Below are 19950 nucleotides of genomic sequence, written 5' to 3'. Positions count from 1 at the left end.
TCGATGACACGTAATTTCTTTTTATTCAATTCGAAATAAAATGCCTAACAATGGAAATAATTACTGATATGCAAAATTTAAAAAAAATGATTTTTCATATGATTATGAATTTTTTTTTTATTAATAAATATTACTAAATTCATTAAATAATTAAATATTCTTTGCTTTATTAATCATATCATTTACTTTTCTAATAAAAATCAATATTACAATATTATACCACACCTATTATAACGAATTACAAGAAATTTTTCTTCAACTTTCTTTTCATCATGCATCGATAAATATGATTATTCTCGCTGTTCCTTAATAAATCCTTGATATCTTTAAACAAATACACAAACATATGAAATATTACTATTTATAAAAATATCATATGTTAAATGACATTGAAATCAATAAAAAAAGTTATATTAAAAACTTGAAAAATAATGATTCTAATATTTTATATGATAAAAAAAATGATAAGAAAGTATAGTAATAAAGAATAAAACAAAGAATTATATACAAATTATATACATATAATTCAAATATTACAATTTCATTAAGAATAGAAATTGTCTTATATATTTTTCCAGCGAGTGATCAATATACAATGATCAATATACAATGTTAATGCGAACATTTTAAAATCATGCAAAAAAAAAAAATATGAAAATTCGAAATAAATTCTACAAAATAACAAAATAATAACCGATATAGAAAAGGTAATACATATAAAAGCATAACAAAAGTAATTATTCCAATTCCAATAAAAGCATTCGCACAGCTATTAATTAACATCGCGAATATCTGGCTGAGTAGGGGGTGACCGTAGAAAGGCCCGGTTATAAAAGAGATCGCACGAAGTTGGAAAACCAGTTCGGTGATGGTTCATCGACAAGAATCATAAGTGTCACATTTAGGTGGGTGGTGATTCTTTCTTCATAGAAGAGAAGATTCAATTATTTATTCGATAACGTTCCTCTATCTTTGAAAATATTATTGAAAAAGCATCGTGACATTACATCTTATGACAATAAGTGGTTCTCTCGTCAAGATTTATGAAAATATAATCTTTTTACTTTTAGATAATTTAACTGAACTATGTCTACGGCGGGACCGGAAATAGTAGCCGGGTCAATGGCGGCCGCCTCTGCCACTGGATTTTCCGCAAGCTCTGTGTTCTTGTCACTTCTCATTCCCGCTCTCGTTCTCTATTTTATTTACTTCCGGATCTCTAGGCGCCATTTACTTGAACTTGCGGATAAAATACCCGGCCCGCCTGCCTTGCCGTTGATCGGGAACGCTCTTGATTTATTTGGAAGTCACGATGGCAAGTAGACAGTTAATATTAACGGTATAAAATCAAATGTAGTTATTAACAATATTACTTTGAATTCATTAATTAATATATTATTCCGAGTTATATGTTAAACTCCCTAAGTTTTCACGATATCGATTTTTAAGATCTTAGGATTTTTATTCAGAGATTATTTTGTCGATTATTTACTTTGCAAAAGCAGGAAATAACACTGTTCAAATAAAATTTTCCCAACTCTGAATATACATCATTTATAATAGTAATTAAAATTTCGTCTTACATAACTTGAATCAATAAACTCAAATGATTCTTATGTCATGTATTGTATACACGAAGAAGAAGAAGAAGAAGGAGAAGAAGAAGAAGAAAAAGAAAGTTGAATAAGATTATGTTCCTTATCTCTTTTATTGCAGCCATATTCAGCACAGTGTTAAAGAAAGCAGAAAATTTTACGGATGTTGTTAAAATATGGATCGGTCCTAAATTAATAATCTGCCTGATTGATCCTCGTGACGTTGAGATAATCCTTTCAAGTAACGTGTACATCGATAAATCCACTGAATATAGATTCTTCAAACCATGGCTTGGCGACGGTCTTCTTATTTCCACTGGTAAGTTTCTTAATTAAAAAAAAAATTTTTTTTCCATATAACACCGTTTGATTATAAGAAATAATAATAATAATAATATAATAATGAAAATAAGATTTCCTTTGTGAACGATAAATTTTCACAAAGGATATTACATCCACACAGATAGAAAAATAAAATAAAGGACAATATTTTCGTAACAATAGATATTAATTGAATTTGCAAAAAATTAATTTCACAATGAAGATAAAACAATTTCACACTTGAGGAAAATATAATTTTATGATAAATTAATTCATAAGATAAAAGTGAGAACAGCGTACAGTGGAATACAAACGGTTTAAGAAAGAAAAAGGCAATCCTCAGTGAGAGCGAGAATAATCGGGTGAAAGAAACAAGATGCAGTTTCACGATTGAGTGCAGTTATCGTAACTTTCTCGCTGTCTAGATGACCTTTTTTTTCTCTCTTTTAACGAAACTCTTTAGGTCGTTTAATCGACTGCATAACAGGGCTCGACGAGCCCACGTAACAGCCTCGCGTGAAATAAACTCGCACAGTCGGCACGTGCATATTATGCGGTAGTATATTGCATCGACGTAATACTTTCTTCGTATCCTTTACTGCTTCCTCTTCAGCTTTTCATTTTTTTTTTTTTTTTATTTATTGAATTAGATTCACATGTACAGTCGATCACAAAATTCTTGATACGCGTGTTTTAAAGATTTAAAATTAAGATTTAATTTTTTTTTCGGCGAAAAATCTCATTGAGAAGATGAAATAAGAATTTTAAAATACAATGTTGCTTAGAGAATATTGGAATCTGAATATTTTATAGTTGCATTAAAATCGATGCGTCAAAAATTGAATTAAAAAAAATTGTTTCGTATGTAAAACATTATGTAAGTTCAAGTTAATCAAAAATAAAATTTTTATTAATTTGAGTAACACAACTTCGGGATATATAGAGACTTTTACGACTGGCAGTATGATATAATGATAATGATGTAATAAATACATGAAAAAATAAGACATGATAAAAGTTTTTATATCTTAATTTTCATATTTCAAAAAGATATTAATCGTTCGTTAATGCATAATATCAGCCAAAATTTTTAAATCATTTTTTTTTCTCTTCATATTGAATCTTCCTTTTAATTTTATTATCAATTTAACAGATTTTTAAAAAAAAAGAATTTTCTAAAATAATAAAATTCTAATTTATCTATTTAAATGCTTCTTCAAAACGAGTGATTTTAAATTTTTGACTGAATTGGCGTAACTATTATATTATATTTTCAAAAATTTCTAATTATAATATAATTAATATTTACTTAAAAGTTGATCATAAATACAGGTCAGAAATGGCGTAATCACCGCAAACTAATCGCACCAACTTTCCATTTGAACGTATTGAAAAGCTTTATCGATTTGTTCAATGCGAATGCGAGAAGTGTCGTCGAGAAGATGCGCAAAGAGAATGGGAAGGAATTCGATTGTCATAATTATATGTCTGAACTGACTGTTGACATCCTTCTGGAAACCGCTATGGGTGTCTCCAAGCCCACTCGGGACCATAATGCATTCGAATATGCCATGGCTGTAATGAAGTACGTATTCGTTTTTCCGACCCCCTCTTACGCAAACGTTTTCTTCCTCGGAGAAAGTTTGCTGATATTCCAATGTGCACGAGTTATAACCAGTATTACATAAGCACTGGAAATCGGATACATTTTTGTAATGTAAACGTAATGTATGTACATACGTATAATTCAAGCAAAGTTAAATTGCTTGTAGGATGTGCGACATTTTGCACCTCCGTCACACAAAAGTATGGCTTAGACCTGACTGGTTGTTCAATCTGACAAAATATGGCAGAAATCAAATCAAGTTACTTGAAATTATTCATGGATTAACCAAAAAAGTTATTCAACTCAAAAAGGAAGAATACAAAAGTGGAAAACGTAACATCATTGACAATAACGCCCAGAAATCAAATCAAACCGAATCAAAAGTAAGAATCAAACAAATTTTCATACATGTTTCGTATATTTAATTTTTATTCTAAAATAATTGATACCATTTTTTTGTAAATGTTAGACCAATAATATTGTAGTAGAAGGTGTTTCATTTGGACAATCGGTTGGTCTTAAAGATGATTTGGACATTGATGATGATGTCGGTGAAAAAAAAAGACAAGCTTTTCTTGATCTTTTAATGGAAGCCGGTCAAAATGGTGTTCTCCTTAGCGATAAAGAAGTCAAGGAACAAGTAGATACAATTATGTTTGAGGTAAGATTTTAACATAAATTGATATTCGACGTAATTATATAATATAATAATAAATTCTTATATAAAAATAAATGGAATATGTTTATGTTTTAAAGGGACACGATACCACCGCTTCCGGATCCAGTTTCTTCCTTGCAGTGATGGGTTGCCATCCTGATATTCAGGAAAAAGTAATTCAGGAACTCGATGAAATCTTTGGTGACAGTGATAGGCCAGCCACTTTCCAAGATACTTTAGAAATGAAATATCTTGAACGTTGTCTTTTGGAAACACTTCGAATGTATCCACCTGTACCCCTTATCGCTCGTGAAATCAAGACAGATTTGAAATTAGGTTAGTATCGTGAGATAAAATTTTTTTATATTTTCCACCGATTCGCATATTTTATCTTTTTACCAATATTAATATTAAACTCACGGTAATTTTAGCAAGCGGAGACTATACCATCCCAGCAGGTTGCACGGTTGTTATTGGAACCTTTAAACTGCACCGACAACCACATATTTATCCTAACCCAGATGTCTTCGATCCTGACAATTTCTTACCAGAAAAAACCGCGAATCGTCACTATTACGCATTTGTGCCATTCTCGGCTGGACCGCGATCATGTGTAGGCCGAAAATATGCAATGCTTAAACTCAAGATTGTTTTGTCAACAATTTTAAGAAACTTCCGCGTAAGATCCGATATCAAGGAATCTGAGTTCAGACTACAAGCTGACATTATTTTGAAAAGAGCTGACGGATTCAAGATCAGGCTCGAACCTAGGAAACAAGTAGCTAGTACTGCATAAAAGTACAAAGATAATATATGAATTATTATTTTAAATAAAAACACGATTGGTGGGCTTTTCATGCGGTGAATTGAACATATCATAATATATTTTATTATGCGTGTATATGGTTTTCGTTAAGCGCCATACTTTTTGCACATGCGTGAAATGCCATTTCGTAAAATATGGTTGTATTTATGTGTGTATATTTTTATCGGCCGTATAATGTGTATAGGCATATTTACTACTTATGTTAATATTTATCTTATGCAATAAATTAATTGCAGATATTGCATTGCGAAACCTGATCGCATAGTTATTACTATATTCCTAAATTCTTTTTATTTTCCTCTTATTCCATTCTGATTATTTACATTTTACATATGTTGTCAAGAGGTTAGAAGAAATATTTTTAACAATGACAGAATATGATGAAGAAAAAAAATACGATATCACGGAATTTTTAAAAAAGGATTATAAAGAATGGTCAAATACTTCGGAAAGTTATATTACAAATCCAAGATTAAAAACTTTGCCTCAAGCTCACGGAAAAGAAATATATAAGATTATGGACGATTTAAAAGCTGCATTACCGAACATAAGTCCCAGAGAATTAAGAAGGTTTTTATTATTGTTATTATTATTATTATATATACATTATTATTACTATTATTGTTATATTATATATAGATTAAAAATATAAAAATGAAAATAACATAAAGATATTTGTAAAGATGTTAACTGCAATAATTACAAATAGATTTTATACTCCGTTTCACGAGGCAATTCTTTGCGAACTTGAAGAAGAAGGATATCATATAGCATATAATTATATGAAAGAAATTTTAGATCTTGATGAAAAAATTGTAGAAAAGACAGTATTGATATCGTGGAAAAAACCATATTTGAAGGATCAAAAAGAATTTATACTTTTCTTGAAAGACGGATTAATCCAAACTGAAAAATGTAGAAGGGAAGGTACGAAAAAATATAATAAATAAAAATAAATTAATTCGTTTAAGCTTTTTTAAATAATAATTTTAAATAAATACTGATGATACAGTTTTAAATAAATACTACAGATGATTACATTGGACGAGCGATATCACTTTTAGATATGGCCCTATTTTTTCAAACAAAAACATGGGAATGGTGGTGGGTAACAGAACAACTATATCAAGCTGCTCTTTCAGCTGCAGAATGGATAGTCGATGATGATAATGAAACAATTACATTGATACGTTATTTATATGGTCGATTTCTCTTTTACGAATGTTAGTTAAACAGATCTTCTCATATTTCCAACTTCCTAAAAATATTATAAAAACTTTCTAAAAATATTTTCGATTGTATAATTAGTAGAAAAACCAAAAGAAGCTATAACTTACTTAGAAAAGGCGCGAAAAGATTCAAAAGATAAATATTGGAATGCGTCATATAAACTGCAAATAAAGCAATATTCCATCTTCGTAGAATGTAACATACTTCTATACAAAGGTCTGTTGATTTTAGTTCGCAAGATACGTCCTGAAAATCCTGAACGCGCTTTATCGTTTTGCATAAAAGCTGAAGAAAGAGCTTTAGATGGTAAATTTTATTAACTTTCATCGATTTCATATGATTATAAAATTAACAATAAATCATTTAAACGAAAATAAAAACAGCTCAAAACACTGAATATATGAACGAAGTTCTTTACGAGCTTGGTAAATGTTATGCTGCTGTAAATGACATGAAAAATGCGTTGCATAATTTTTCAAAATTATTGGCCCTTGCAAGAAGAATTTCAGATGCCGAAGGTGTTTGCAATGCGCACATGCAATTAGCTTTTACGTATAAGGTAATCAAATTGTTTTTTCCTTTTTATATTTCCACAAAAATATGATTGGCACTTATCTTAAACATATAGCAATTAAATGACGATAATTATACGGAAAAACATTTGCAAAAATGGCGAGAAAGCGCTGAGGATTTTGGTCTTATTGAAAAACTCGCCGATGCACATTATTACACTGGTGAACACTTTTTAAATCAGGTAAAAATAAACTGGAAAAAAATATGTTCTATTACTCTGCTTATGAATATTGTTACAATGATTCTACAAAAAGATACATATTCAAGAAATATATATACAAATCAAAAGATTATAATAATTATTTATGGTATTTGACTTTATCAAATAATAAAATTAACTAATATATTACATGGAATATAAAATATGGAATTAAAATAACAAAAATTTCATTGTTAATTTTTTCCCATAGAGAAAGTTACATCTATCTACTGGTCATTTAGAAACTGCTTTTAGCTTGTACAGTAGATTAGGCCTGTTTCACGAAGCTGATCGCGCAAGATGCATAGCAGGAATTTCTAAAGGTAATATTTTAAAAGATTATTTTTATATCTAGCATATAAACTCATATATAATGTTATGTTTACTTGATAAAAAATAACAAGTATGAAATGAAATTTTTCTTATGTTTTCACATATTGAAAATTATACACAATATTACTTAATTATATAGAAATACAATTATTATTTTCTTTTTATTTTACATATTTTAACATTTCTTAAATATTTATCTACACAAATCGTATCACGATATTGAGTACTTAATTACAAAGTATTGAAGTATAAGTTGTCTCTTATCTATTCTTAAATGAAATAGAAATTAAAAATCTCTAAAGTGTTCATTTATGTGTAAAAAAAATACATGTATGTTATATATATCTTTTTAAAGGGCAAGAAAAAATCGAGAAATATATCGATTTGTTATTACGATGTGGTGAATATGATCAAAACGCAACATTGGACCTTTGTCAATGGAAAAGTCACAGAAAACCTTTCTGGATTGAAGAAGAAAAAATAATCGGTAATCAAAATTGAACATTTACTATTAAATTATTATGTAATATTACAATGTATAACTATTTTTTTATACATATTTATGTTTTATTATTTATCAAAAAAATTTTTAATATATTCTGAATTTTTATAATTATTTTTATAATTATCATATTGATAATGTATCATATTAATGTATATTAATACATTATTGCATATATCAATATCAGATATCATATGAATCCTGATAAAATCAATTATAATATTTGAGAAATTTAAAATTTCATCCAAAAGCATACGACTTATATTTAGTTCGAAGTCTTTATTTTAATAAATTTTAATAATTATTGCATATTTATATTATGTACATATTTTTCTTCAAAAAACACTCCAATGACTGTCATACAATGGTTACCATTATACTTCTAAAATTTTTAATATGTAACAGATGTTTACATAAAATACTAAAATTAATTTCTTTTTTTTTTCTTATTTATGAAAAATCATACATTATTGATTAAATTTTGAATATGTGGATGATTGTTGAATATATATTATAAATGTATTATATTTCCACTCAAAAATCATAAGATATTTTATTTTTTGAAAAAACTTTAGTATTTGATAAAGATATACATTTTAAATTGCAGATTTTTTTTTATTATACTTTATATTTTCTTATTGTATAAAATATACTAGATTAAGTAATTTTTTTTCATACATTCTTTCTGTTTTTTACCAGTCTTGAACCGAATGTAAACTATTTTATGACTTTTGTGAGAGCATAAATTAAAATAATCTTATTTACTTTTGATTAAAGTTTTTTTATGATATTTTTTAGTATAGTTTTAATTAATAAAAAAAATAATGTGTACAAAATTTATATATATACTCGCTTAGATAATGAAAACATATATCTTGAAGAAATAATTAATTAAATACTCATAAAATTGTTTTTTTTATTGTCTTCTAAATTATTAATTATATCAAAAAATGTAATAGATGCAAATTTAAACAGAATGTATTTTTAATATCATATTATTTTGTATATAATAACATAACGATATAAATGATTTTGATAAATGATTTTTTGAAAAAAATAAAAAAAAATAAAAAATATCAAAATTTTTTTTTAATTTTGAAAATTAAAATGTTGATTATCTCATCGAATAATTAATCAATTATTAAAACAAGAGTACATTCTCTCGTTATTTGATTGAAAAAATTTTGTATAAATTATTTTTTTTTTATTAATTGCAACTATTCTGGGAACGTTTCGAAAATAAGAATCATCCTAATATATATATAAATAAAATCTTATTTACCTTGAAAAATATCATTTTATATATATATATTATAAATGTTTCAGATGTAAAGTCAGATTTGGAAATTGAATATGAAAACGCGGATACAATTTCATCTTCACTATCTTTTACAAAAGCTTAAAAATTTATATGTAACAATAATGCCAAATAAAATTTCTAATTATAGATTCATGTTGTACTTATCCAACTTTATATTTAAGTATAAAAACTTCATATCTTCTTTTGTGAATATGAATTGTCGCAATAATTTTTAAACAAGCAATTTGTGCACAGTCAAACTTATAAAAATATATATGTTATATTTTTCGAAAATTGATTTATATAATTAAACAAAAATAAATACAAAATGAAGATTAAGTTAAAGAAAATGTATTGCTTTAATGAACCCAATTTTTTTTTATAAAAAAAAAAAGTTTTAATAAATAGTTTTTTATAAAAAAAACTGTGTATTATAAAAAATTATTAAAATATATTATTATTAAAGTTATTAAAAATAAAATTTCAATCAATCAATTTGTTTAGTTCATTTTACATATGTATTAAAATTGTAACTTTCATGATGATTTTATATTGTAATAAGTTCATAGAATACAAAAAGTAAAATTTAATTATATCAATAATAATTATTAATAAATTAATTATTAATAAATTTCAAAAGATTTATTCCATGATTACATACTATATTTATGTGCAATATCTTATTTTTACTTTAAATTTTAAATATTTTACATGGTACTTATACCACTAAAAACAATTAATTATAAATTTTATCAGTTTTTAAAAATATATCAATTTTTAAAAAATAAATCAATATTTAATTTATAAACTTTTTAATAAAATTAAGAAATTATTAACGTTTAATATCTCCAATTATGAATAAGTAAACTTGTTTAGAATTTTCTATTCTATAAATATTTCTTAATAAAGAGATAATTAACATATAAAAATTTATTGCAAATATTTAGAAATGAGTTCAATTATTTTTATCTAAACTTTTAAACTATTTAATTATGTATGTAATATAACTTTCTTCCTAGCATAATGAAAATTATAAAAAATATTAAATATCAACATATATATGACATATTTACAACATATCAGATACGTCAACTTATAATCATTTATGTAATAATATGTTTTTAAATAATAATATATTTCTATGAAAAAATAAACTACGTATACAAAGGATATTAATGATTTGAAATAATTGAAAATTATTAAAAATGTATATTAAAATTGAATACTCTGTTTAAATTTAAAATAAGAATTGAATAATTATTCATTCTATTCTTTTTCTATTTATATAAATGTAAATTAAAAATATACAAGATATATTTACATATATATCAAACATCTAAATAAGAAAAACAAAAGAAAATGGATTTTTATATCAGAACTATACTTAATTTGTTATAGAAAAGTGGTAATAAATATACTTATGAAATTATCTCATCTATGGATATTACTCAAAATCGATTATATTGTCTACTTTGAGAGATGGCATATCAACAGTATTTTGTATTTCATGTGATATGTTTTCTAAAGTTTCCGTCTCGATAAAATTATTTCTTGCATCTATATCAATAGTTTCTTGCCGTTCTTCAACCTTTGCACTTGCTAAATCAAGTACTTCTTGCAATACTTCTGCTACAACATTAGCAGAATCGTTCATTAGCTCTTTTTGTGTTGAAATATTTAATTTAATTTTTGCTTCATCTATATGAAGATCGTTTTTATTTATTATGTTTTCTTCTTCCAATATTATGTTTGTTTCTAATTTTGATTCCTTTGAATTGAAATTATCTATTTTTGTATATATTTCACTTTCATCAGATTTTCTTTCTTGTATACATTCAAACAATTTCTGTTTTGTATTTTGTATTGAATCATTTCTATCATTTATTTCTTTTTTTTCAATACCATTTTGTTCAATCACTTTAAAAGGAGTCTGAATTTCATTTTCATTCATAGTAAATTCAACAAAATCTTCATTAGATTTACTTTCTTTATTCGTTTTAATTTCTTCTTCATTGTATTTCATTTCTTCTTGTTCTTTTTCTTTTTCAATGTGCATCATTTGTTCTTGCTCTTTTTCTTCTTCATTGTATATCATTTCCTCCTGTTCTTTTTCTTTTTCATTGTTTTTATTATTTATATTTTTCTTTACATTTTCTCCATCTTCAATATCATTTTCTTCTTCTCTTTCTTTAATGTCATTATTTTCTTTTTCTTTTTCTGTAATGTCATCATTTTTCTTTCTTTCCTCTATTTTAGTTCCATTATTTTTTTGGTCATTTATTTGTTTCTTTTCTTTATATTTTTCCTGTATATCTTCATTATTATTATATATTTTATTTGAATTTTTCTGTATTTCTTCTAATTTCATATTTTCATCAAATTCATAAATACTTTTATCAGTCTTATCATTATCAGTACAATTATTTTCAGTTTCTGTAATAATGTCTTTTTCAACTTCATTTTCATTTTGAATTGATGAAATATCAACATTTGTTTTAATTTCCATTTCCTTTTCATTCTCAATTTTTTGTATTTGATCATCGTCAAATTCTTTCATGACTAGTTTTACATCAACAACATCTTCTATTACTTCTTTTTTAGGAGAAAAAACATTTTCATGATTATTTTCATTTAAATTCTTTTCATCTTCCATTAATTCTTCTTCATCATCTTCTACTGAAATTATTATAGATTCAGATAGATCTTCTAAATCATTTACTGCTTCATTTGAGTTTGGTATTTCTTTTATGAAACTTTCGTCACTTAATTTTTGAATTTCTAATCTTAATTGTTTATAATGCGTCAATTTGTGTGTTAAACCTATCACTTTATTTTCATAACTGGCTCCACATTCATCACATACATATGTCTGAGTCTCAAATATATCTTTTTTATTATTTGATTCTGAAGATTGAAATTCATGAGACGTTAAATCGCTGAAATTCATGGAACGTTTTGCAAAGTTTTGGCTATTATTCCTTGTTTTTCGCAAAGATATACTCTCTGGTGGAGCGCTTGTAAGTCTTGTTCGCTTTTTCTTTGATACATCTTCGTTTGATAACGATTCGTCACTTTCATCTACATTTTTTACTATAGAAACAGTTTTAAAAATAGTTTTTAATCTTTTACGACTATGCTTATTGTCAACGTCGGCATCGGATAACGATAAACCAATTGCTCGTTTATGTCTTGTTAAGGTTCTTTGTTTTCTTTTTGCAGTTTTTGATACAGAAGAATCTGAATCTGAATTTTGAATACTATTTCGATTTCGATTCTTTTGCTTCAAATTTGACTCTTTTGAATTAATATTATTTATTTCTTTTGTATTAGATTTATGCTTTTTATTAGGTGTATATTCATTATTTGTGTTTTCATTTATATCTTTAATAGATCGCTTTTGACCTTGTTTTTCTATAGTATTTCCTATATTATCAAATTCTTTATTAGATTTATTTTCATTTTTTAAATCATTATCCATTATAATATATGTTTTATTACCTTTATCATCTTCATTAATTCTATACAGTTTTTTCGCTTTTATATCACTATCTTTTAATACATCTTTTAGAAAAACTGTACAAAGTTTGATTTCTGTAAGATTTTGTTGTTTTTGCTTTTCAATTTCATCCTTATGAATATTCATATTTTTCCAACAATTTTTACATACAATATTTCCTGTTTCATGAATCTTATACATATCATCATCAGTTTTAATAGAATCATGACATTTATTACAAGACTTTGATGTTATTTTTTTATTCAATTGATTTTGAGACCGTGTACGAGTCATATTGTCAGAATCAATTTCCCTTTCCCGTAATATGGATAAATTTACTCTCTTAGATTCAGTAATAGTAGTTTTGCGACTTATGACAGTTGTTTTTACCTATAAATAAACACAATAAAAATATCATGAACAATCTAAATTTAAAGGTATAATATAATTAATAAATTGATTTAATATTAAATAAAATACTTGTTTTTCTAGACTAGATTAAATATATCAAAAAGCAATAAAGATATAAAAAAAATGTTATTGTAAAAATTTTTTGCTATAATATATTAATAAATTTTATATAAATGAAAGTTTTCACAGATTATAAAATCATCTTTATTTTTTTTTTTTAAATAACATAACTATACCTTTATTTTTTAAGTAAAAAAATAATTTTGATAACACAAATCATTTATATATTTATATATACAAAAAATAAATTTTATTTTGTAATAGAAATTAATATTAATTAAACTTAAATATAAATCTTAAAAATAGATTATGAAATCTTTAAAATCCACCATTTACATAAAAAAAATTATTGCCATATTATGATTTCTTTTATATCAAAAAGCTTTTATAAAAATATTTTCTTAATATCTTTATCATTATAAAATATTTAATCAGATAAAACAAATATTATGTACATAATAAATCCAAATAAAACAAATATTATATATATGATAAAACATTACCTTATGAAAAATCAAATTATTTGTTTCCTTATTATTTGTATTATTGAATTTTATGGTATTTGCAGTTTCTTCACATATGTGTTGTAAATCCAACAACACATCTATTGTGTATCGACAAGATAAACATATAAATTTAAACTCTTCCCAAAATTTTTCAAACTGTCAAAAGATATAATTAAAAGATAAAAAATAATCATAATATATTACAATTAATAAATCAATATATTATTATTTCATACTTCATGATTGAAAAGCTTTCGTATTTTGAAAAATATACTTTGTTGCAAGTTTTTCTCTTTAACAAGATCAAAAATAAATTCGTTTTTTGCAGGTTCCCGACATAAATTGCAGCATTGTTTGCGGACATTTGTTTTTTGCTTTGTATTTCGTTTAAATTTTTTTATAAAAGCACTACATTGATTTAATTCATATGCACATTTATGACAAATTCTGGTTGGCAATTCATTTGCTTTTGGTACCTATGTAAATATGAATATTTAATATAACTAAAACATATAAAAATAAACTAAATTTTTAATTTAATAATTAAACAAATATATATATAAAAGATATATATATTATAAAAAAAAATAATAACAAAATATAAAAAATTACATAATAATATATTTAAAATATTCTAATTTGTAATTATTACTAGTATAGTTAGGAAATATTTTCATAAAATCAATATCACTTTTTGAATATAATTTAAATGTAAAATAAATATATAGAAGATTATAGTATTTATAAATATAGATTTACATAAATACATAATAACATAACATTGTAAAAAATTTAATATATAACAAAATTTATAAATTTTATAAAAAATATAGAAAATTTTAATTTATTATATAATATAAAATTATTTATATCTTGATAAATAGAATAATGTATAAATTTTTAAGTTATACATAAAATAGTATTCAATTTCATACTATAATAATATAAATTTTTTTTGTATAAAATAATTAAATGCTTTACTTAACCTCAATTATATTTGTAAATTAATAACTTTAAAAAATTAATATTACAATATGATTTTTTGTAATAGATTGGTTATAACAATAAGAATAGATTTTTTATTATATTTAAATATAATTATTGACAAATTAACTTAAAAATATCTCTTCGTATATTTACGTTATTTAATGTGCAAATATCGACGCACGCTCAGATTTGCTCCAGAAAATTTAATCAGATTTGAATATTCACTAGCAAATTAGTGATTTTAAGCACGCATTTTTTTATGTAAAACTACCTTAACAAGTGAGCAGATCTCAAATTGATCATAATATACTTGTTTATTATCCTCCGTAATATCCAAGAAAACACCACCATCACTTGCGCAAAGAAAACAGTATTGTTGTGACATATTAATATATAGAAATAAATGAACAAAAATAGATTATCTAAAAAATAAATACGTAATCATTAATTCCAAAAAAAAATATTAATTTTTAAGAATTCACAAAGTAACAAAATTTAGAGAAACGTAGTACATTGGCGGCAACCATACTCGAATTAAGATGGCGTACGGTGTAGATGCATCGTCGTCATATTATCAGCATTTAAATAATATACACGTACTCAACTGCAACATTTTAAATTTCAAGTATAAAATATATAATTAATGACATAATTAAATATTATATAAATTATTTTCTACTATTTGTTAATTAAAATATTCTAAAAATAAATAATTTTTTCATAATATTTTTTTTATTAATTTTACGATTTTAAATATACATAATGATTTTATTTCATCAAAAATGTGCGAACGTAAATATATATTTTGGTCAAGTTATTTATTTTATAATTATAAATTTTAAAAACATGTCTATCAAAAAACATCAATATTTTCATACTTCAAATTATTGTTCACGTTGGGATTGAGACCACTTTTGTAGTTGTGAAAGTGAAAATAGATCAAATATAGATTGATTTTGTTCATGAAATTCTTCAATACGAACTTTTATGTCATCTAATATTGACCTGAGAAATAAAAAAATATTGTTTAATATATTTCTCATTGAATAACAATTATATTATATTTTATCTATAATCACCTGAAAGATTCTGCCATGTCTTTAGAAAATTTGAAAAAATGTTGCATATACATATTTTTTATATCCATAAAACTTCTTCTAACAAGAACATTCATTTGTTCATTCTCTTGTTTTATTTTCTCTAAATCGGGTTGTTTAGTTGGATCTTTAATACCAGTCATTATACTTAATTGCTAAATGAAAAAAAATTGAATAAAAAAATAATTAATTTTTTGTTATAGAATAAAGAAGTGTCGCAATATAATTGCATTACAACAGAATATTTTCTTATTAAAATTACGCAATAATTTATAATGATGTTATCATAACAAATTCAAAAATCGCGCGTAAAACAGTATACATAAATACACGTGGTGGCGTGATGCGAATCAGACATATTGAGAATTTACAATAAACTTAATATATGATATGTATATATTATACATATTTTAAAAAATATTCAAGAACAATTATAATATATTTATATGAAAAGTGCATTATATAACATGAATAAATGATAAATAGTTTTAAAAGATTCATAGAAATCAAAGATTCATTTAATATTGTTAATTTACTGCATATATATACATACATATACACATACTGCATGTATATACATAACTAGGGCTTTTTTATACAAAACTGTCAAATATGAGCACCACTGCGATTGTATTTTTTTATAAATGATCAATTCAAATACGCACATGATACGCAATGCACACAATTGCCGATGGGCGCTCGTTTCTATTTTGCATGATCTGGACCATAAAGCCTAAATTATTACTGATTCAAGAAACGTAGATATCACTATAAAATCCGACAACGAACGCAGAACAACGCTTTTTGTCCTGCTTCGTGCGGTACTGATTTCTAAATTTAGTAATTACTCGTCTACAAATTATTGTTTTCGTCGATTTCGCCAGTCCAACATTAGGACTACTGATCGAACTCGGGGATAATGGTTTCTGCGCGTTCGCAAGTTTATTTATCGACGCGCGCAGTAAACGCGGGTAAAATTTTTAAATTTAAATAAAATAATGTTCGCATTAAATATTATAAAAATATAACTTATTCTTTTAACGATATTTCAATATAAAAATTAAATAAAATTATCTTAAAAATAACACATCTTAATAGATCTTAATTTTAATCACACATTCGACTCGTAAATAACTATTTGCATTATTTGTTTCTTCTTTGGTTGAATATTATTAGCGTTTACAGCAATGTCTCGAAGCATAGCTTCTACTGCTTCTTCCCAATCTTGTTCTTTCGTATCTCCTCGATTGAGAGAAGTTGACCATTTTAGACGTGGCATTGATATTACTGTTAAGACTTTTCTAAAATTAATAATAATATGACAAAATGTTTATTATTATAACAAATAATTTATATAAAATGATAATTACCTAAGATCTGAATGAAGCGCCGACATATCTCCACCAGCTTGTTCGCCTAACCTGCGAATAGTTTCTGCCAATGGTCCACTAAGCCTCTGCAATCTTCTCCATGATTGAGCATATTGACGTCTTACAAGTTCAATAATAGTGCTTGTCAATGCCAAACCAATCAAGATATAGAGAGTACATAATAATGTATACTTCGGTTTTTCTGTATATAAGTGACAATAGAAAACATAACTTGTAAATATATAATATTTCATAAACATACTACGCGTATACAAATATTAATATATGTAAAAAATATATAATAAAAATTATATGATATTCTAAAAACTGTTCAAAGTGATTATATGATTTAAGTAATATATATTTTAATACTTACTTGGTACCAAATCACCAAATCCTATCGTAGTCATCGTCACGAAACAAAAATAAAATCCATCAAAAAAATTCCAGTCATCTTCCCATAACATAAACATACCTGCCCCACAGGCGAGATACAAAAAAAGCAAGACAATTGCAGTAAACGCTCCTATATAAAGATCACATACGATAAAATATATATAAAATATATAATATCGATTATAAATATTTTCTTTTGATGCAAATATTTATAAATTAATTTATATTATAGAAAATATGAAAATAATACAATTGTATTATTTCGGATATTTGAATCATGAATATTTAAATATAAAATTAATTACAATTTCGAATATATTAATTTTATGTAATCGAACAAGTTGATCAAACTAACCGAGCGATCGTCTTCCAGCTAAATTTGTCGGAATGCAAGAGAAGGAAAAGTATAACGGAAGTTTTGATTTCATTGCCAAAGCGATCTTAACTACACCTCTGGCAAACAGTTTTCCCAAATCAGCTATTACTATTAAAGTCAAAGGTATACCAACGAAAGCAAACAAAATACAGAACATCCTTCCTCCATTAGTAGATGGAACAACATTCCCATATCCTTAAAATAACAAAAAGAGAAAAGAAAATAAATATCAAAATATTAAATACGTATTAAGAAATCATAACATGCACAATCTTAATCTTAATAGATATAAATTTAAATCTAAAAATTAGATATTTAATCATTATCCATTATTATTTTTTATTATTTATTTACCAATTGTAGTGAGAACAGTGCTTGCAAAAAAAACAGCTTGAAGAATACTCCATCTTTCAATTACAATAGGAGGCAAATCCGTCGTATCTCGATTTTCTTGATCGATCGTATCAGATACGAAAGTGATCAACAAACCGCTTTGTGCTGCCTCCTGGACCACTTGTTCATATTCACGTAATTTCACGCTAACCTGTAAACATTCTTTGTCATCGCATTCTTTGTAATTATTCAAAAACTGTTGGTATATTTCCAAAGATCGATTCGATTTTAGTCATATTCGTAAGATGAGTATTATTTTGAACCAAATTCAAGGATACCATTGATTGCTCAAGATATTGACTTACCAGCTTGCGCAAATTTGATACATCACTATTGTTGGAAACCGAATCAACGAATGAATATCTATGAACGCGTAAATTGGCGCGCAAAGCTTCCAAACGTGATAATTCTGCAGGAAGTTCAATATATCGAAAAACCTGTCAATGAAGATTAATATAATAATAATAATAATAATATAATCAAATTTAAACGAACTCATATAATATTTTTGTATTCTGATATTATCTTAATTCTAAACTTTAGAAATGACGTTATTTACTACTAATGACATTTAATACGCGTGTTTGTAAACCTCTTGAATCTCAAGTTTGATTGAATTGTTTTTCAATTTCATTTTATGTATTCTGGATGCTTAGTTTACAATTCAATAATATCGTTATTTTATTTCTATAAAAAAAGAATTATTTTATATTAATATATTTTTAATGATAATATATTTCTAACGAGTCAATTAATTTAAAAGAATATAAATTAATAATATAATATATATATATATATATACACACGCACACACAAATATTTAACAAAAAAAGTTCTGTACGATTATTTTAACAAAAAATCATACTGTACGATTGGTCAATTGCTAAAAATAAAGATACCACATGGAAATACAGATTCGCGTTGTTATTTCTATAAATATTACGTTCCATTTAAAGTTGCGTAAATAAATGGAAAATAAATGGAAATTTGAATTCAGATAGATGGTATTTAATAATAATTAACTAAATAACGTTCTTCATGCAAATCTATTTGAATATATTTTTAAATTATTTATAAGATTTTAACGCGCAATTTTCTCATCAATTGAAAAAAATTGTTATCCATCAACTTATATCTTTTAAATTTAATATGAAAAAAAATAGTGAAAAGTAAAATAAGTACATGTAATTTATTTATTTTTTTTTTTTTATTTTAAAAATATATTTAAAATTTAATTTACCAAACCACCAATTGCTGTATAAAGCATTAATGCAATTAAAAGTCCAGCATGACCAGCAATTGATTTAATATTTTGTAAATATTCCTTTCGAGAAAATCTTTTTTCTTCTATAACTCGTTCAACGTTTTCTTGGGTAAATCCCACAGATAAATTTGACTTTTTGATCGACATACTAAACTTAAATGCACACGTTTAGAGAACACGTAACTGCCTCCTATACTCAAGAAGAACTGATTGGTTTCGCCTGAATCTTCTACAATCACTTCGGTTATTTCGGTATAGAAGAGCGAAGAAACTGTAGTCGTAAAATTTCAGCCAGAATTCATTTTTGTCAAATGAGATAATTATTATATTTCATTAAGTGACATCTAAAATTTGCTCATTATCACATCTTCTTTTTTCATACTTGCATTGTATTTATTAAATTCATTCTAATTTATTATAAATTTTATTATATTATCTATAATATTTTATT

General features: G+C 24.8%; 4 protein-coding genes across 8 annotated transcripts; 2 read left to right on the top strand and 2 right to left on the bottom strand.

Moving 5' to 3' along the window:
- The first annotated feature begins 646 nt into the window (after positions 1–646).
- Positions 647–5263, top strand: LOC108000423 (cytochrome P450 4g15). Its single transcript, XM_017060734.3, has 8 exons — positions 647–905; positions 1071–1315; positions 1717–1914; positions 3249–3501; positions 3689–3905; positions 3992–4183; positions 4279–4516; positions 4612–5263. Exons 2-8 carry the CDS (start codon positions 1087–1089, stop codon positions 4974–4976), a joined length of 1692 nt encoding a protein of 563 aa, XP_016916223.1. The 5' UTR covers positions 647–905; positions 1071–1086; the 3' UTR covers positions 4977–5263.
- A 110-nt stretch (positions 5264–5373) lies between these two features.
- Positions 5374–9309, top strand: LOC108000424 (uncharacterized). Its single transcript, XM_017060735.3, has 9 exons — positions 5374–5576; positions 5716–5933; positions 6038–6229; positions 6315–6542; positions 6620–6795; positions 6865–6990; positions 7220–7331; positions 7697–7828; positions 9170–9309. The coding sequence occupies exons 1-9, from the start codon at positions 5374–5376 to the stop codon at positions 9244–9246; spliced, it is 1464 nt and encodes a 487-aa protein (XP_016916224.1). The 3' UTR covers positions 9247–9309.
- Positions 7469–16508, bottom strand: LOC108000473 (myb-like protein X). 4 transcript variants are annotated; one of them, XM_062086408.1, is made up of 9 exons: positions 16366–16508; positions 15683–15855; positions 15482–15608; positions 15116–15207; positions 14875–15025; positions 13853–14092; positions 13614–13772; positions 12642–13029; positions 7469–12566 (listed from the first exon to the last, which is right to left on the bottom strand). In XM_062086408.1, exons 5-9 carry the CDS (start codon positions 14986–14988, stop codon positions 10588–10590), a joined length of 2880 nt encoding a protein of 959 aa, XP_061942392.1. In that variant the 5' UTR covers positions 14989–15025; positions 15116–15207; positions 15482–15608; positions 15683–15855; positions 16366–16508; the 3' UTR covers positions 7469–10587. The 4 variants fall into 4 exon arrangements, with proteins under 4 accessions (XP_061942392.1, XP_016916314.2, XP_061942393.1 ...); XM_017060825.3 differs by having other exon boundaries at positions 7469–13029; XM_062086409.1 differs by having other exon boundaries at positions 7469–13029; positions 14603–15025; positions 15133–15207.
- LOC108000474 (TWiK family of potassium channels protein 7-like) lies at positions 16187–19822 on the bottom strand. 2 transcript variants are annotated; one of them, XM_028667853.2, is made up of 8 exons: positions 19476–19613; positions 18795–18922; positions 18541–18672; positions 18197–18386; positions 17822–18037; positions 17447–17596; positions 17071–17272; positions 16713–17001 (listed from the first exon to the last, which is right to left on the bottom strand). In XM_028667853.2, exons 2-8 carry the CDS (start codon positions 18804–18806, stop codon positions 16812–16814), a joined length of 1092 nt encoding a protein of 363 aa, XP_028523654.2. In that variant the 5' UTR covers positions 18807–18922; positions 19476–19613; the 3' UTR covers positions 16713–16811. The 2 variants fall into 2 exon arrangements, with proteins under 2 accessions (XP_016916317.2, XP_028523654.2); XM_017060828.3 differs by lacking the exon at positions 18795–18922 and having other exon boundaries at positions 16187–17001; positions 19476–19822.
- Between the last annotated feature and the right edge of the window lie 128 nt (positions 19823–19950).

Source organism: Apis cerana, linkage group LG16, assembly GCF_029169275.1.
Source record: "Apis cerana isolate GH-2021 linkage group LG16, AcerK_1.0, whole genome shotgun sequence".
In the NCBI taxonomy this organism is placed as follows: Eukaryota; Metazoa; Arthropoda; class Insecta; order Hymenoptera; family Apidae; genus Apis; species Apis cerana.
This window is presented reverse-complemented; position numbering and strand designations above follow the sequence as displayed.